General features: G+C 39.4%; 1 protein-coding gene across 4 annotated transcripts in view; it reads right to left on the minus strand.

Annotated features, from left to right (window-relative positions):
* Positions 1-3569: 3569 nt before the first annotated feature.
* The window catches only part of BEND2 (BEN domain containing 2), a 52079-nt gene continuing 38789 nt past the window's right edge, over positions 3570-16859 (minus strand). For 3 of the 4 annotated variants that reach the window (XM_055376124.1, XM_063702852.1, XM_055376123.2), the window contains 3 exons: positions 15789-16017; positions 12755-12958; positions 3570-6981 (listed from right to left, as the gene is read on the minus strand). In XM_055376124.1, the coding sequence (XP_055232099.1) occupies positions 6809-6981; positions 12755-12958; positions 15789-16017 (606 nt within the window). In that variant the 3' untranslated portion in view covers positions 3570-6808. Of the gene's footprint in view, positions 6982-11156; positions 12959-15788; positions 16018-16859 lie in introns of those variants that run through there. The other variant, XM_063702853.1, reaches the window with a different exon arrangement.

The raw sequence follows: 16859 nt of genomic DNA on the forward strand, positions 1-16859 counted from the left end.
TCACACTCGAAATCAAACCAACTTTGAGGAATAGATTTAACAATGAAGGCATAAGGGATGAGTACGGACAGAACTTACATTTTCACAGGGGAAAAGGTCAAATTAGTCTCAAACTAAAGAAATAAAACTAATCATGGACTCTGAGGCATGCTAAGGCAGGGTGACTGAGGAATGCCTTTGTTTATTGGGCGTCTACTATTCTGTGTTAGGCACCAAAGACACAGTCTCGCCTGCCGGAAGCTCAGGCTAGTGACGAAGACAAATAATTAAGCAAGTGAGTGATGTTAAGGCTGACTCTGTGCGTTCTAATGCCACAAAGTAGAAGAAAGGGAATTTATCCATCTCTGATCCTCAGGTTTCTGAATGCTTCCAGAGTGCCTGGAAATGCTTTCTTATGCAAACAGCCTTTTATATTTGAAAGATAAAAGAAATTAAATTTTGATCTTCGTTTTTTTCAAATAAAAGCATACATCCTAATAACAAAGATATTCAGTTTTACTGCTCAGAAATATCTGAAATATTCATTAAACTGCTCACTAGTGGGTATGGGCACAATTGATTGTGAGTCCCTGTTTCTAATGGCACTGACTCCTGGGATAGTGAGAGGATCAAATGCATTAACATGTTATACTACATCAGGAGTTAGTTGGAGAAACAGAAGCCATGCTATGTACACCAGGTATAAAGGGTTTTAACATAGGAATTAGTGGTTTACAGGACTATTAAAAGAGGTAGGAAAGACAAGGTCAAAGAAGGTGTCATCGAAGATAAAGGGAGCAGACACTGGAGACCTCAGCTTAAAGCACCGAGGTGGAAGATTGTCAAAAAGATTATTGGGGAGCTGCTGAGGTTTTAAAGAAGCAATGGAAATCCCCTCCCCTAGTCCCACCCTTGTCTGCTGTGAAGTGTGTGATTCTCATGAGTTCCTTAAGGAAGCTTCTGTAAATCTCATGCCTGCCCACATGTCTGGCCATGGACAATAATGGCTTCTCGCTCTCTTCTGCCTTCAAATTTTATGCAAGTTTCTCTCATTGACAAACTCTCAACTGGAACTGTACTAAGGCAAGAGTTCTGGGGAATGTGCTTCTCCGTGTCTCTTCTGGAAAGCACAGATTCTAGAAGGGGGGCAGTGGTGACACTGAGTCGAGGCGGGACAGTCCCACCCACATAGAAAGCACAGTGCCTGGCACTCAGCCAGAGCTTAACAAGCAGTGACGATCATCATCATCACCATTCATGAAGCAGCAGGGAAGCTGGGCCAGCGCTTAACTTTTGCTTTGTTTGAAATTACTGTTTTTCTTCCAGGATATCTGTCCACCATGCAGCCTCTTCATGCCCCTATTCCATTATTCTACAGCCAAACAAAGAATTGGCTGTCACAATCCTGGAAGGCAACTGCTGGATAATTCAGTGGTATTGAAAATATATGAAGGGATTTATGGGTTAGTGATAACACCCCTCGCATAAAAGTGAGACTTTAGATCTAGTCCTGGCTTTGTTGCTAGCAGCTCTATGATTTGGGGCAAACTACTGAACTGTTCTTGTAACTATTTTATGGAAAAATCTAGAAGGCTGCAATACTGAGAAGCGCACATCAGCTCTGGGGTTTCTTCCCCGCAATGCATACCCTCAATCTAATCAGGAGAAAACATCAGACGAACCCAAAGGGAGGGACATTCTACAAAACAACTGACCAATACTCTTCAAAAGTGTCAAGGTCAGGAAAAAACAGGGAAAGACTTAGGAGCTGTCACAGGTTGAAGGAAAGTAAGATGTGACAACTAAATGCCAGGTGGGACTTTGGATTGAATCCTGGAAGTAAAAAAGTACTTCAGTGGAAAACCTAGTGAAATACAAAGACAGTTTGGAGTTGGCAGTGTTGTACCGATGTTCCTTTCTGAGTTCTGATCATTGTAGCACAGTTATGTGGCTGTTAACCATGCTCGGGGGAGGCTGTATGGGAACACTCTGTGCTATTTTTGCAACTCTTCTGTAAGTCCAAAATTATCCCCAAATAAAAACTTTAAAAATAAAAGACTGCTAAGTAGCATCAAGAGTGAATTCATCACTTTGCACTGGGCCTGCAAATGATGTAGCCAGTCCTGTATGGAAGTATACGGAGAACTGGACGAAATATTTCCTAGGATGCAAAGCAATGAAGCAGCAGCAAAATGACTGCCCTGAGCTTGAGAGGGTCCTGGAAGGGGTGGAGACAGGAGCTGCTCAATCTGAATGGGACTTGGGGACAGGAATAAGAATGGCTGTGGGGCTGAGTGCAGTGGCTCACGCCTGTAATCCCAGCACTCTGGGAGGCCGAGGTGGACAGACCACTTGAGCTCAGGAGTTTGAGACCACCCTGTGCAACATAGCAAGACCCCCGTCTCCACAAAAAGTACAAAAATTAGCCAGGCGTGGGGGTGCACACCTGTAGTCCCAGCTACTTAGGAGGCTGAGGTGGGAGGATCGCTTGTGCCTGGGAGGCGGAGGTTGCAGTAAGCAGAGATCACTCCATTGCACTCCAGCCTGAGTGACAGAGTGAAACCCTGTCTCAAAAAAAAAAAAAAAGCTTTATATATTAATAATATTTAAGAATTTTTTTAAATAAAATGGCTGTGGACCACTGACTGAAGACCAACTGGGACAAGGGACACACACCTCAACTGATGATGGCTACAGAAAACAACAAAAATCTGATTCTGATATCCTTTCCCCAGCTTGGAATTGTAGAAGACCCCTAGAACTTAGAAGTAAGTCCAGAGAAAAGGACGGAAACACCACTCATTGGTATTCTCCCAAACAACCTCCGTTCATGGCCCAGGTTGTTTTCTCATCTTCCAAGGAAAGTCAAAAGCCTTGAATGACTAAGATTAAGTTTGCTCATGATAGAAATTAAGTAGTTATAGAAAAATAAAGTTAGATTTCCTGCCCTCCTGTGTTTGTGGACTGAGATTTGTACCTGTCTCACCCATCAGTTTTCCAAATTGATTTTACTAGCTATTTGAGATTACAAATTATTCTACGTTGAAGTAGATGAACATATTTTTTAGCATAGTGAGAAAGGTCATTGCAAATTTGATGCATTGTGAATTAAAATAAGTTAGGATGAAAGGAAGGGGTGACAAGTGCTTTACTCTTACAGAAGAGTTAATATTGTCAGACCTCCATGGAGAAATTACTCCACTAGATATGGATATGGGCTATAAGGAAAACTGAAGGCCAGAGCCGAAAATCTTAGCTTTGCTGGCCAAAATGAAAATATTACCATATATTTAAATAAGTATTAAAGCATAAAAATGGCATGTGTTAATAACACTTAGATTTTACCCAGGAAGGACAAAGTACTGCCAAAGTTTTCAATAGCCTTATAATTATATCTACCATGGTAAATTACTGTTACTGGGTTAAACTATTCTGTTTTGCTTATCAAGGAAGAAAGTCAACATTCTAGCTGTGCCACATTTAATAAACTGGCTGAAAAATATGTGTTACATTAATATAAAACACTGTAGGTAACATCAGCAAAAGTTCTGTAAGATGAGTTCATTAAAAGAACAACCTGAGCATCTGTATTAAGGCATTTTAAATGTTTATTTATTGTATCTATTTGGGAAACAAAACATTAAAGATACATTTATTTATCAAAAATGAGTCTTATGAACAGGCATTTAAAATGTTTAACATTGGACTAATACAGTAATAGAATTAACTTGTGAAATTTTGAAGACACAATTTTGAAGACACAATTCCACTTTAACATAAAATACAAAACACCTTTATAAAATGTATTTTGTCCAGTCAAATGTGATCCTCCCTCCTGAGCCCAGGAGTTCCAGATAAGCCTGGGCAATATAGCAAGATCTCCATCTCAAACAAAATGTGATTTTAAAGAAGTTATGTGTATATTATTCCTCTTCAAGCCATGGGAACCACTTTTAAACACTTTTTTTATAAATAAGGGGCATTTTGAACTGTGCCATCCAACACAGTAGCCACTATCCACTTGTGGCTATTTCACTTTAAATTCTAATTAGCTAAAATGAGAGAAAATTTTAAATTTACTTCCTCTGTCTAATTAATTACATCTTAAATGCTCAATAGCCATACGAGCCTATTGGACATTGCAAATTTATATTTTTAATGTGGTATATTTATTTACATTTCCATCATGGTGGAAAGTTCTATCAGACAAGACTGCTCTAAATAACTTCTAAAAACCACTAATGTAATAAAGTTAGCAATAGAAGTCTTGAAATTTTTTTCTAAATGTAAAGTTTTGCTTCTGTGGTTTTGCTTCTAGTCCAGGGAATATTTCAGATACCACAAAATATAAACCAAATTCAAAATCTGCATATACAATCTGAAATTTCTTCTTGCCTAGGGTTGAACTGTACTTTTCTTTTAAAAAATTTTATTTTTAATTGACAAATAATAACTGCATGTATTTATGGGGTATGATGTGGTATTTTGATCTATGTTTATAATGTGGATTACTATTCTGTATTAGCTCTGTTACTAGTAGTTGTAAAATAACTTGTGAAACTGAACAGTGAATGAAGCCAAAGACTGTCTTAGTTGGATTAAATCTGAATAATGGAAGTTAAAGCCTTTTTGCCCTTTATGGAAGATTTTTTTTTATGCAAGATTTTTTAAATTATCTACTTTTTTTTTTTTTTCTTTTCCCGAGATGGAGTCTCACTCTGTCACCCAGGCTCGAGTGCAGTGGCACAATCTCGGCTCACTGCAATCTCCACCTCCCAGGTTCAAGTGATTCTCCTGCCTCAGCCACCCGAATAACTGGGACTACAGGTGCTTGCCACCATGCCTGGCTACTTTTTTTGTATTTTTAGTAGAGATGGGGTTTCGTCATGTTGGCCAGGCTGGTCTTGAACCCCTGACCTCAGGTGATCCACCCGTCTCGGCCTCCCAAAGTGCTGGGATTATAGGTGTGAGCCACTACACCCGGTAAATTATCTATTTTTTAAGACCTTTGTAGGCATAGCCTAACTTATAAAGATGTATGTAGAAGTACTATGGTTTTATTAAGCTGAAGGCAACTACTACAGCAAATTATTCAGAGAATTATTTTAAAAAATAAATCCTTAATATCTTTATAAAGCTATACTTCTGTATTATAAACTATACGTATATTTTGCTAAAATACTCTAAAAGTTGAATTTGGAAAAGATAAATTTGAAAATATGTATTCATTCTACAAATTGGTCACATAAAAATATCTTAAACTATCTCACAAGTCACAAAAATAAAAAGACTTGTCAAGTTTTATACGAATTATATTATTTGACTGAGGGGCTCCTTACTTTCTATTGAATTTCTTTCTCTACCTCATCAAAAAAACAAAGTATATTAATGTCAATTATCTAAGACAAAGCCATGGGTCAGAAGCCAATGACCAAAACTAAAGGCTGACCTCTTACAAGGGAAAAAATTGCTTTTTGAATAATACCTAAGAATGCTATAAAACAAATGTGACTGAGGACCATTTGATAGGTTAAAAGCTGAAAGATGGCATTAAACCTGGCAAAATGGTTCTTAAACACAAATGGTCGAATGATGAAATATAGAGTACTTCCCATGGCTGAAACATTCAAGAACTTTCTTTAAAATCAAGTGCCTACGTTAAAAATGAAATCCTATGCATAAGCAAAATGAGATTATTTTTTAATTCTCTAAGAATCCTGTCAATATCCTTTAAAACCACTTTTTTCTAACTGAATTTTGAATTTTTTTTCACTTAAAACATTGTAAGATTTATATTTGTATGCATTTCAACTAGAAATTGATAGAATCTATATTCAGTAGAATCAGAAAAATACAGCAAACATATTAAAACCTTCACTCAGACATTTCGGAAACCAAAAATAACGTTAGTGTCCGAATGTGGTCAGATCCTTAGCATTTATGGTAGCATATTCTTAAATCTAACCCACTGAAATGGAACTACAGTTTTCTAATATGATTTTCTATGTTAACCCTGAGAAAACTTCAGTGCTAAGATATTATCAGGAGGTAACTAAAGAAATGCTGTTCTCATCAAGAGTCAATCAAAAGAACACAGGTCTCATCGGAAAGCTTAGGTCAAACAATGTGATATCAATCCTATGATTCTGATGGATGTATAAGAAAGGCACTGTGGGTGCTTTGGTTATATGTAAACTGTACCTCGCTTCTGAGTTAGTGGTGTTAAGATCTAAGCCCTTGGTTATGATGTACCTGGCAGATACTGAATGTCTACTGCCTGCAAGTTTCTACGCTTGGCAAATATTTCCCGGTGCCTCTCCTACAGCTCCCTACCTATCTTTATTCACTGACACTCAGATGTCATCTGTCATTACGTGCTAGGCGTACTGCTCTTCTCACCCCACATTCAACAGCAATGAAAACTACCATTTTATATTATTTGACTGACCGACTCCTTACTTTCTATTGAATTTCTTTCTCTGCCTTATCAAAAAAAAGTACATTAATGTCAATTATCTAAGTCAAAGCCATGGGTCACAAGCCCATGAAGAGTTTACTACCATTCCCTCAATCAGAGGTTGTCATCAAATCCACAGATGAAACATTACATATCTTCCTAATGTGATTCTACCTCCTTTATGAGCAGAAAAAGAGGTTTGGCGATTACTACAGGTGTAAATGCAAACTACTCTGCCAGTACAGCAGGCTGATTTTGGAATTAGAACTTGAGAAACTTACAAAATAGTCTTAACAGTTAAAAAAAAAAAAAAAGTTTGGCAGCTGCCGTTCCGGTGCTTGGGTCAGTGGCGTCGGGATCTCCTGGCTTTGACTACTGCTCCGACTCTGGAGGGGTCACTGCTGGAAGCGACTGAGACCTGGCTTCAGCACTTCTGACGTCATGTCTAAGGCTACGGATACCGCTGTTGATGGAGGTCACACACAACTTCCAGTCTCTTCCATTTTCCGAGAGATCACAAATTGGGTAGTTTTCTTGGAGGAACTCTGATGGTAAAGATCCAAGACATAACAGTTACTTGCAAATCACTTCTCAGAGAAATCAATTCATTCAACTTTCATTCTACTACTGTGTCTGTGAAAGGATCATTAACACTTTAATTAAGCACACATAGGCTATAATCATTATTAAATTAGCTGAACAAATCTTTTAATCTAAAAAGAGAACTATATGAAACAGCACCATGCTTAAATCACAATAAAGCAACAATCTCCCATGACCTTGCCACATACCAGAATAGAAATCCTCTGCTGCCTTGAGTACCCAAGGTCAACTTTTGTTACTCTCAAAAGTATCAAAGAAGCGTCTAGCACGTCACTCATCAGCTCAAATAGAGACATGCTAAGCCTCTGCAATGAACAAGAGGCTGCAGTGTCATCCTACTTTGAGAGGGAAGAAGCTGTAACTGCTAACTTTTTTGGTACTGCTGGATTTATCTCTGATAAAAGGAATAAGGGTCTTTAGATCTTGCAATTAGAGGAAGACTTCTGAAAGGGAAGGTGACAGAGTAACATAATTCAAGGAGCACTCTTAGAGAAAGTAAGAAGACAGACAAGGAGAAAGGTAGGGAAGAGAGGTGTTTATTAGAAGAGCAGGGCTGCCCTCGGACACATCATTAGGTAATCAAAGGCCTAAGTGCCTTTCAGGCCTTGGAAAAGGATCTGGTGATCCCTACAGGTTAGCATTAGTTAGCTATATTAATCTCATTTGTTTTTCAATAGGGTTAATAGGCTAATAAATGAGGACAATGCCATAAACATCACATATATCCAAATTTTTTAGCAAAGCATGTGTCAAGGTTAAAAGGCTTCCGTACCCAAAGGACTAATTAATTAATGGATCAGCGGTAGCCTGGAAAAAGGTTTTTGTGGTATGTCACTGGATTCAGTATCCCACTCTATCCTGCTAACATTTTATTAAAAAAAAATGAGTTCTGGAAAAAATGTTTGTCCCAACTACTCACAACAGCAAAGCTGGGAGGGATAATTACCACACTGGAAGACAAATACAGCGCTTGCATAGCTTTCAACAGGTGGCAACAAGGAGCCTAAATTGACTGGTGTTTCCCAAAATGTGTTCTCTGGAACACTAGTCATAAAAGAAGTTTCTTGGGGAAAAAGGTTCTAGTTGCACAAATGGGAAATGCTACCCTCCGCAGCTAGTCACCACTTGGGGATTTAAGATTGCACACAAGCATATTCAGGGTTCTGAAAAATCCCACAGAAAAGACAAGTGGAGCCTCCTTTTGCTGATTGAAATGTTACAGATGCAGCCGTGTTGGTGGAACGCATAAATGAGGGAGGTGGCAGCGCATAGGACAACAGAGGGTCAGGGGTCAGGACTGGGAGATTTAGGCAGGCTTCATGGCTAAAGGCATTCAGTTTTGAAACTGACAGTCGGCCAGGCGCAGTGGCCAGGACGAACGGATTGCTTGAGCTCAGGAGTTTGTGACCAGCCTGGGCAACAACGGTGAAACCCCGTCTCTATTAAAAATACAAAAAAATTAGCCAGGCATGGTGGTGCATGCCTGCAGTCCTAGCTACTCGGGAGGCTGAGGTGGGAGAATCACCTGAGCCCGGGAAGTCGAGTCTGCAGTGAGCCATGATCTAGCCACTGTACTCCAGCCTGGGCAACGGGAATGAGACCCTGTCTCCAAAATAAAAGAAACTGACAGTCAAGTGAAACCCATCTATTGACTGAGGCCCTTGGAGTGCTTGCTTAAGGTCTTTCCTAGCCGTTTGACTTTAAAAGTATTTCATGAGGCTGGGCACAGTGGCTTATGCTTGTAATTCCAGCACTTTGGGAGGCTGAAGCGGGTGAATCGCTTGAACCCAAGAGTTTGAGACCAGCCTGGTCAGCATAGTGAAATCCATCTTTACAAAAAAATACAAAAATTAGCCAGGTGTGGTGGCACATGCCTGTAGTCCCAGCTACTCGAGAGTGTGAGGTGGGAGGATCATTTGAGCTCGGGAGATCAAGGCTGCATTGAGCTGTGATCATGCCACTGCATTCCAGCCTGGGCAAGAGTGAGACCCTGTCTCAAAGAAAAAAAAAGAAAGAAAGAAAAGAAAAGAAAAAAGGTATTTCATGAAACACCTATTAACATCTAGCTGAATTGGAGAAACACAGTTCAGGAAATGCTGACCTACACTGACAAGATATGATGCAGCAAAAAATATATTTATATTTATATTTTTCCTACATTAACATTAAAAGGTACTAGCAGTATAAATGCTAACAGCCTGAATACTAACAATATAAGTACCGGATAAATGTCAGTTATAGCAAGAAAGATCTAGAGGTCTTAGTTGACCATAAATTTTATTTTATTCTATTTTATTTCATTGAGACAGGGTCTCACTCTGTCACCCAGGCTTGAGTGCAGTGGCACAATCACAGCTCACTGCAGCCTCAACCTTCCAGGCTCAAGTGATCCTCCTGCCTCAGCCTCCCAAGTAGCTAGGGAGTAGCTAGTAGCTAGTGTATGCCCAGCTAATTTTTGTATTTTTTGTAGAGACAGGGTTTCGCCATGTTGCCCAGGCTGGTCTGGAACTCCTGAGCTCAAGGCATCCTCCTGCCTCTGGCTCCCAAAAGGGCTGGGATTACAGGCACGAGCCACTGTGCCCAACCTGACCATAAATGTTTAAATGGCATGTGACATTTTCGGCTGCATTAACAGCCTAATAGGTTGTACTATTGTATCCTGGGTGTATTTAAGCACATCTGAAGGTAGTCATTGAATCAAATCATGAAAGATCAGGGCAACACGTATGTGAGGAATTCTGGAGGGAAATGTTAATATTTCACTGAAAAAGCATAAGGCTTAAGAGGGAAAAGGTTGGGTAGAACATTTCCTCCCCAACCCTCATGTTACCATGTGGAGAGACCTCTATGTTGGAAAGTTGGGATGAATGGGACATGTACGATTGAAGAATAAAGCTGCTATTTTTATCTTCACCTGCCTGAATGGAGCAGCCCTCTCTCACTCGGTTCTGAACTTAAAAGGGAGTGTCTTTATGATCTCCTAATGCTCCAGCAGGAAGCGATAGCTGTCATTAATTGCTTGAAGGCCCAACCTCTGAAAAGTGATTGGATTGACCCTGTTTAGGTAGAGAAGGGATAACCAGGACAAATGTGTATGATTTACAAGGGAAGGTACATTTTGAGTCACTAGAAGGAAGAACTTTCCCATGAATTGGAGCTGAGACAGTGGGTGCCTCATCAATGGAAGTGTTCAAGCCCAGGGGAGGTGACTCTGTCAAAGCTGAGATAGGAGTTCCTGCTGTGGGTGGGATGTTGTATTAGAGGGCCTGTAAAGTATTTCCTATAGCTAAGATTCGACAGTTCTGCAATATAAAGACATGGATGGGGGTTTAAGGAGTGAGGGTTGTTCGCTAATTGCAAATCTGCCTACTAACTTCCTCCCTATCAATTAAGAGCCCTTAAGTGATACTGAACTCTCATCAGAGAGCATCAGATAATAGTTATTTATATGAAATCAACACCTTTGGCTCCTGGACAGAGTTACCTTTGACTACTAATTTTCAGAAGCTTTTCCCTCAAATAACAAAATATTAGGGTAAGAAACTATACTAGAATAGAAGAATAAATTGGTTTATTCATTCAATGGGATATGAATCAGTAGTTCAAATGTATGAACAGATCTCAAAAACATAATGTTGAGTGATTTGTGCAAAAAGATTACTGTACATCCCCATTTATGTACATTAAAACAACCAGATGCCGAGTGCAGTGGCTCACACCTATAATCCCAGCACTTTGGGAGGCCAAGATGGGAGGATTGCTTGAGCCCACGAGTTTGAGGGACTGGAGTGCAGGGTTGCAGTGAGCCACGATCACGCTACTGCACTCCAGCCTGGGCAACAGAGCAAGACCCCATCTCAAAAAAAAGAAAAAATAAAATAAAATAAAATAACTACAGAACAATATTATATATTATTTATGGATCTATTAACATAGGTAGCAAAAGTATAAAACATGCATGGGAATGATATATCCAACTCCAGGACTGTGATTACTTCTGGGGAGCAGGAGAGGGGAAAGGGATGATGAGTTGGAGTGCTAATTATATCAGTGAAGCTTTCATTATTTTTTTAAAACAAAAACCTGGAGCACAAAACACGAAATGTCTATTATCGGTGATGGGGGTAGACAGGTATTTATTATATTATTTTCCATACATTTCTGTATGTTTGAACTCATTTCGAATGAAGGAGTACTTTTACAAAAATCATATTAGGGGTCATAAGCCCAGTCCTCCTACAAGTGCAGGTCTCTTGTCTCATATCTGGTCACCCAGCCTTTGCTCTGACTCTTCCTTCTCCAAGTTCATTTTATCTTTATATTAAAGTGAAACAGACTTTCTTGTCAGCTTCTACTCCTTGGGGCTGGCTCTGCCCCTTGGGACAACAATGACTCTACTGTCTTCTCTCTGCTGAAATAACTCAAATGATTGCCCTTCTACAAAGCAATAGAACTTTGAGTCTTAGGAGAAATTTGTTAAAATCTGCCCTACGTGAATAATATGTCAAACTCGTGCTGAATATTTGTTTACTGCAAAAGACATCTTCCAGATTTTAATATAATTCAGCGAGAGATAAAATGATAAAAGGCTTAGGAAAATATTTTTCATCAACTTTTAAAGAAGTAATCTTTTCCAGATATTAAAGAACTATAAAAGTCACCTATTTTCCCCCACATTAAAAAAAAGTAATTGGAAAGACTCTATTTCTTCTATAAATACATTCATTTCAGAATTGCCTACAAACTTTTTTTTTAACCATAAAGTAAGGGAACTTGAGTTTAGTTTTTTTGCCTAGTAGGTTAGCTCAGTGATGTTCAAGCTGCAAGTTGTAACCAATTACTAGGTTGTGAAATCAGTGATAGCAGTACTTGAAAGAAATGTAATGGAAGAGAAAATACTGGAATGTAACACTCATAGAGTAAGTACTGTTTGTGAAACTTTTGCTTTGGTTTTTAAAAGTCACACTCACACAGAGGCATGTACTGTGTCACAATGTAAAATGTAGTTCTTATTATGGGTTGCAGTAAAAAAAAAGTTTGAAAACAATTGGGTTAGATGATAACAAATGCTTATAAGAGCCGCTAGCTGAAAACCAGGTTTCTTTATTCTGAAACACCAGTGCTGTTCAAATTTGTTGGCTATGAAAATGTATGATATGAAGGTAGGAACCACCTGAGATCAGAGCTACATCTTTGCTGGGTGCCAGTGACACAAGTAAGAAATATTTTGCTTCCGCTTTGTCTAAATTTAAGATTTCACAGGAAATTTTTAGAAGCTTTATTACTTCATTTGCATATGTCAGAGACTATATTAGGCTAACGTGCACAAAAGAAACTTAGCAAATTAACCTTCTGTGCTATTGTTGACACTTCTGCAAATGGATGAAGCCCTTTAGCTTTGACCTTGCTCCTCAGTCAATGAAGGTGTTTTGAGTTTCCATTCCCCTGGCAGTCCATAGCAGGGAGCCATAGTCAATAACCCCTTTCCTGTTCTAGTAAAGCCAGTCAAGACAGAGCAATTAGCCCTAAGAACCCAAATGCAGAGAGAAATACAATTCATGATCTTGCTCCTTGCTGTACTCTAATGAGGGACTCAGTAATTACTAAGTTCCATTCTCCCCAGAATAAACACAACCTGAATGGATTCTTCTTTCTACCCTTCTCTTAAACACAATTGGCTTTTATTTATTCAGACATACTCTACGTGTAACAAACCTCGGAGAGCACTAATCTTATTGGGGTCAAGGGCACACAGGCCGTGCTTCAGATTGCCATAGACGTTACTTTGGACCAGGACATCTTTTGTGAAGAGTTTCTGAATAAGGTATCTAGCCGACAGGCTTGCGCAAGACTTAGTTTTTGCCAAAGTCAGTACTGAACATGGCATCCGTATATTTCTCCATGGTCTTCCAAAATAGCCTAGAAGCAAAAGAGAGAGATGTCAATTTTCATAGCAGATGTTAGATTGCATTATTTTTTAAAAGCTGAAACAGAAACGGCGATTTTTCTCAATTGTTAGGCTCAAGAATTTGAGAGGTTAAAAAATTTAAGGCCTTACATTTTTATTTATTTTAAAGACAGAGTCTTGCTTTGTCTCCTAGGCTGGAATGCAGTAGCACAATCATGGCTCACTGCAGCCCCAGCCTCCCAGGGCTTGAGTAATCCTCTTAGCTTAGCCACTCAAGTAGCTGGGACTATAGGCCCACCCCACCACACCCAGCTAATTTTTTGTATCTTTTGTAGAGACAGCGTCTCACTTTGTTCCCCAGGCTGGTCTCAAACTTCCAGGTTCAAACGACCCTCCTGCCTCGGCCTCCCAAAGTGTTGGGATTACAGGTATAAGCCATCGTGCCCAGCCTAAAGCCTTACGTTTTTAGTGGATTATGAGACAGCATGAGAAATGAGGTAGAAATCACTGTGATTACACATGCTACCATGGTTCAACAGGAAGATTTAATATACTGTTTGTTACCTTTTAGGATACAAGAAGTTTTAAAATTACATTTAGTAACAAATTCTAAGTAATTTAATGCATTGTTTCCCTACTTACAAGAAGGACTTTTTCAAAAATAAGCTCCATGATTCTTCCTGAAATACTTATAATTTTTAAAATGTAGGTTTTCTATTTAGTATTAAATTCATTTTAAATCAACACACTGCTGGTTCACTTTACATATTGTATCTTAGATATCTTATTTGAAATGAAAAATAAGTTTTAAGACTTTTCATTTCTCAACTCTACAGCTTAATCATCATCATCTCTCTTCAGTCCATAGTCTATTTGAATTAACTACATTTGAAAAATATTATATTTTACATATAATGATTGTTAAATATACTAGAAAAATATAATTATAATTATTATAAGTCAGTAAGTATATTCTTCATCTTAGAACATCCATCATTTAATGGGTGGCAATAAAAACTGTTGAATCATCCAGATTCAACATTTAGCAGGAGAGATTATTTAGAAACACATTTAATGGGTCCAAAGACTTAACTCTGGGAGATTTACCTAGTAATATTTATCAAGGGTCAGGAAAAAAAGGTTAATACTCTTTAACCTGGTAATTCAATTTCTAAGAACCTAACCTAATAATCCAAAGTATGGAAAAATCTATCTAAATGTGCTGGTGCAGTGGCTCACACCTGTAATCCAGCACTTTGGGAGGCTGAGGCAGGTGGATCACCTGAGGTCAGGAGTTCAAGATCAGCCAGGCCAACATGGTGAAACCCTGTCTCTACTAAAAATACAAAAAAATTAGCTGGGCATGGTGGCACACATCTGTAGTCCCAGCTACTCAGGAGGCTGAGGCAGGAGAATCGCTTGAACTTGGGAGGTGGAGGTTGCAGTGAGCCGAGATTGTGCCATTGCACTCCAGCCTGGGTGACAGAGCGAGACTCCATCTCAAAAAAAAAAAAAATCTATCTGAATGAAGATGGTTTTTTTGCAGACTGATTTATAATCCCCTTCCAAAAAACCCTCAAACCAAAACGACAACAACAGCAAAAAGAAACAAAGTGGGAGGCAATTAAATAAATTGGGGTGCACTTAATTAATGGAATGCTATAATCCTATTAAGAGCAATGATTATGAAGATTGTAGATTCTTGAGGAAAAATAGATACATATTATAATATTAGAGAAGGAGAGTAATTATATGGGAATCATAATGTTTCAAAATGTTCACAGGAAAAAAAAACTGGAGGAAAATGAAAATGCCCACAATAGTTTTTTAAAGTATTTTGATTGTGGGAGCTTTTTTCCCCCTCCTAAAAATATTTTCCAATTTTTCAAATAAAATGGCATAACAGACTCCACACACACTGTAGTGACTGCTTGGCTCACAGTGGGCTTAGTCGCCCTGTCCCCTCGTTATAGCTGAGTCAGGGTTAGAGATATGTGGCCCAAGTTCTCACAGTCTTGGGGCTGCTCTAGCTCCTGCCTGCCTGAGGCTCGCTCGGTTCTTTGCTTCTCTGAATACAGGAGGTATTCAACTGGTGACTTGTGTTGTTTAATTTATCCAGTCTGTGTCTGTAGTGTACAATCTTAACAAATACAGTAGTTAGATTACTTTTATAATGGAAGAAATAAAGCTATATCATGTCAATAATTTCGTTTGAAAAGGATCCCAGGTAGTATTCTACTTAGGGTTAACATGGGAGCAGGGTACAGACAGAATAAAGTTTTGCTACTTCAGATGTCACTCATCGGTATGGGTGATGCTAAAGTCCAGCGTCCTGGGAGGATGCATTGGGAAGCACAAGTGGCAGGTGGCACAGTCACTACTGAACCACTGCCACTTGACACCCATCAAAACAGGAGGCACCTTCAGCAGTTTAGCAGCGGGAGCACAATGTTCTGAGAGATGAGATTCACGAATTCGTGCCAAAAATCCTATTGCGCACCTGCAATGTGCCAGGCACACAGAGAACAAGAAGTGCATCTCAGCTGCAGCCCCTCCCCTTCACCACACAGGACAGTGCCTTATCAGAACTCACACAGTCCAGTGAGTCAGCAAAGAGCCGCTTTCCGTAGGAAAAATAACAATCAGTCTTAGAACCATGTGTCTATATATTTCATTAACTCATTAATAAAAGACATTAAATTATTTCACTTTCTGATGAAATTTCTCAAACACACATAAAAGTAGAGAGAATAGTACAATGAACCCCATAAATGCATCACTCAGATTCAACATTTATCAGCAAGAGAACTTATTTAAATATAAGTTTTTTAAAAAACTCACTCCATGCTTCACCAGGTTCCTCTGGATTATCAGTGGAAGGTTCTCGCATTCCTTCAGGGATAGCATTACTGTTTGGCTGCAAGTTCCTCTTTTCTCTCATTTTGGAGTTATTCATTGGCTGAAACATCCAAGAACTGCCTTCACCACCATCTCTGCCCCTTCGGTCATTTCTATCTGCAGATGCCGATGCAACAGGGTTGGTACGTTTTTTATTTTTGCGAACAGTTTTCTGTTGAAACACAAAATCATATCCGTAAACAAAGTCCCACAGCAAGAAAATATGTCTGTGCTCTACCACCTACCAGGCCCCCCAGGTTGCTAGGGAAGCAACTGACTCTTTAAAAGGTGGGCTGAAGCCATAGGAATACTGTGTGTCACAATACTATCTGGAAAGAAGGAAAGGGGTGGCTTCTTCCGCAAGCTGTCATGACCTGCTGCTCCTTGGAGGATTTTGTAGCTCTGTCTAAGGAACTCAATGAGAACTGCTGGTACAAATTAGGCACATAATAAACATTTCACAAATAAACAAAGCAGTGAGTTTCTTGGGGATGACCACTTTTTGTTTCTCATGTTTTGTTTGTATTCTTTTTCCCTAGTGGCGCTCAAGTCTGGCTGCCCATTTGAATGACCTTCAGGATCTGTAAAAACAAATGGTTGTGCTGGGCCCCACCCTAGGCAAATTCAGCCAGAATCTCTGGTGATGGGAGTGGGGAGCTCAGGCATTAGTAACTATTTTTAAAAGTGTCTCGTGTGATTCTAATATGCACCCAGGGTTGACAACCACTGCTCTGGGTTAGTGCTTCTTGAACTTTAGCGTGCACACAAATCACATTGGGGATGGGGGTAGGGGAGGATCTTGCTAAAATGCAAATTTTGCCTCTGAATCAAGACCCTGCATTTTTCACAAGCTTGCCAGTGGTCCGCTGCTGCTGGGCTGTGGACCTACTCTGAGTGGCAAGGACCTGTCCCATTCCTAGTCAAGCACATAGCAGGCACTTGGCAGACACTGCTTCTCTTCTGACACCTAAGCAAATATGCAAATTACCATTTTCCAGGCAGTGTCTTAATTTT

Source organism: Gorilla gorilla, chromosome X, assembly GCF_029281585.2.
Source record: "Gorilla gorilla gorilla isolate KB3781 chromosome X, NHGRI_mGorGor1-v2.1_pri, whole genome shotgun sequence".
Lineage (NCBI taxonomy): Eukaryota > Metazoa > Chordata > Mammalia > Primates > Hominidae > Gorilla > Gorilla gorilla.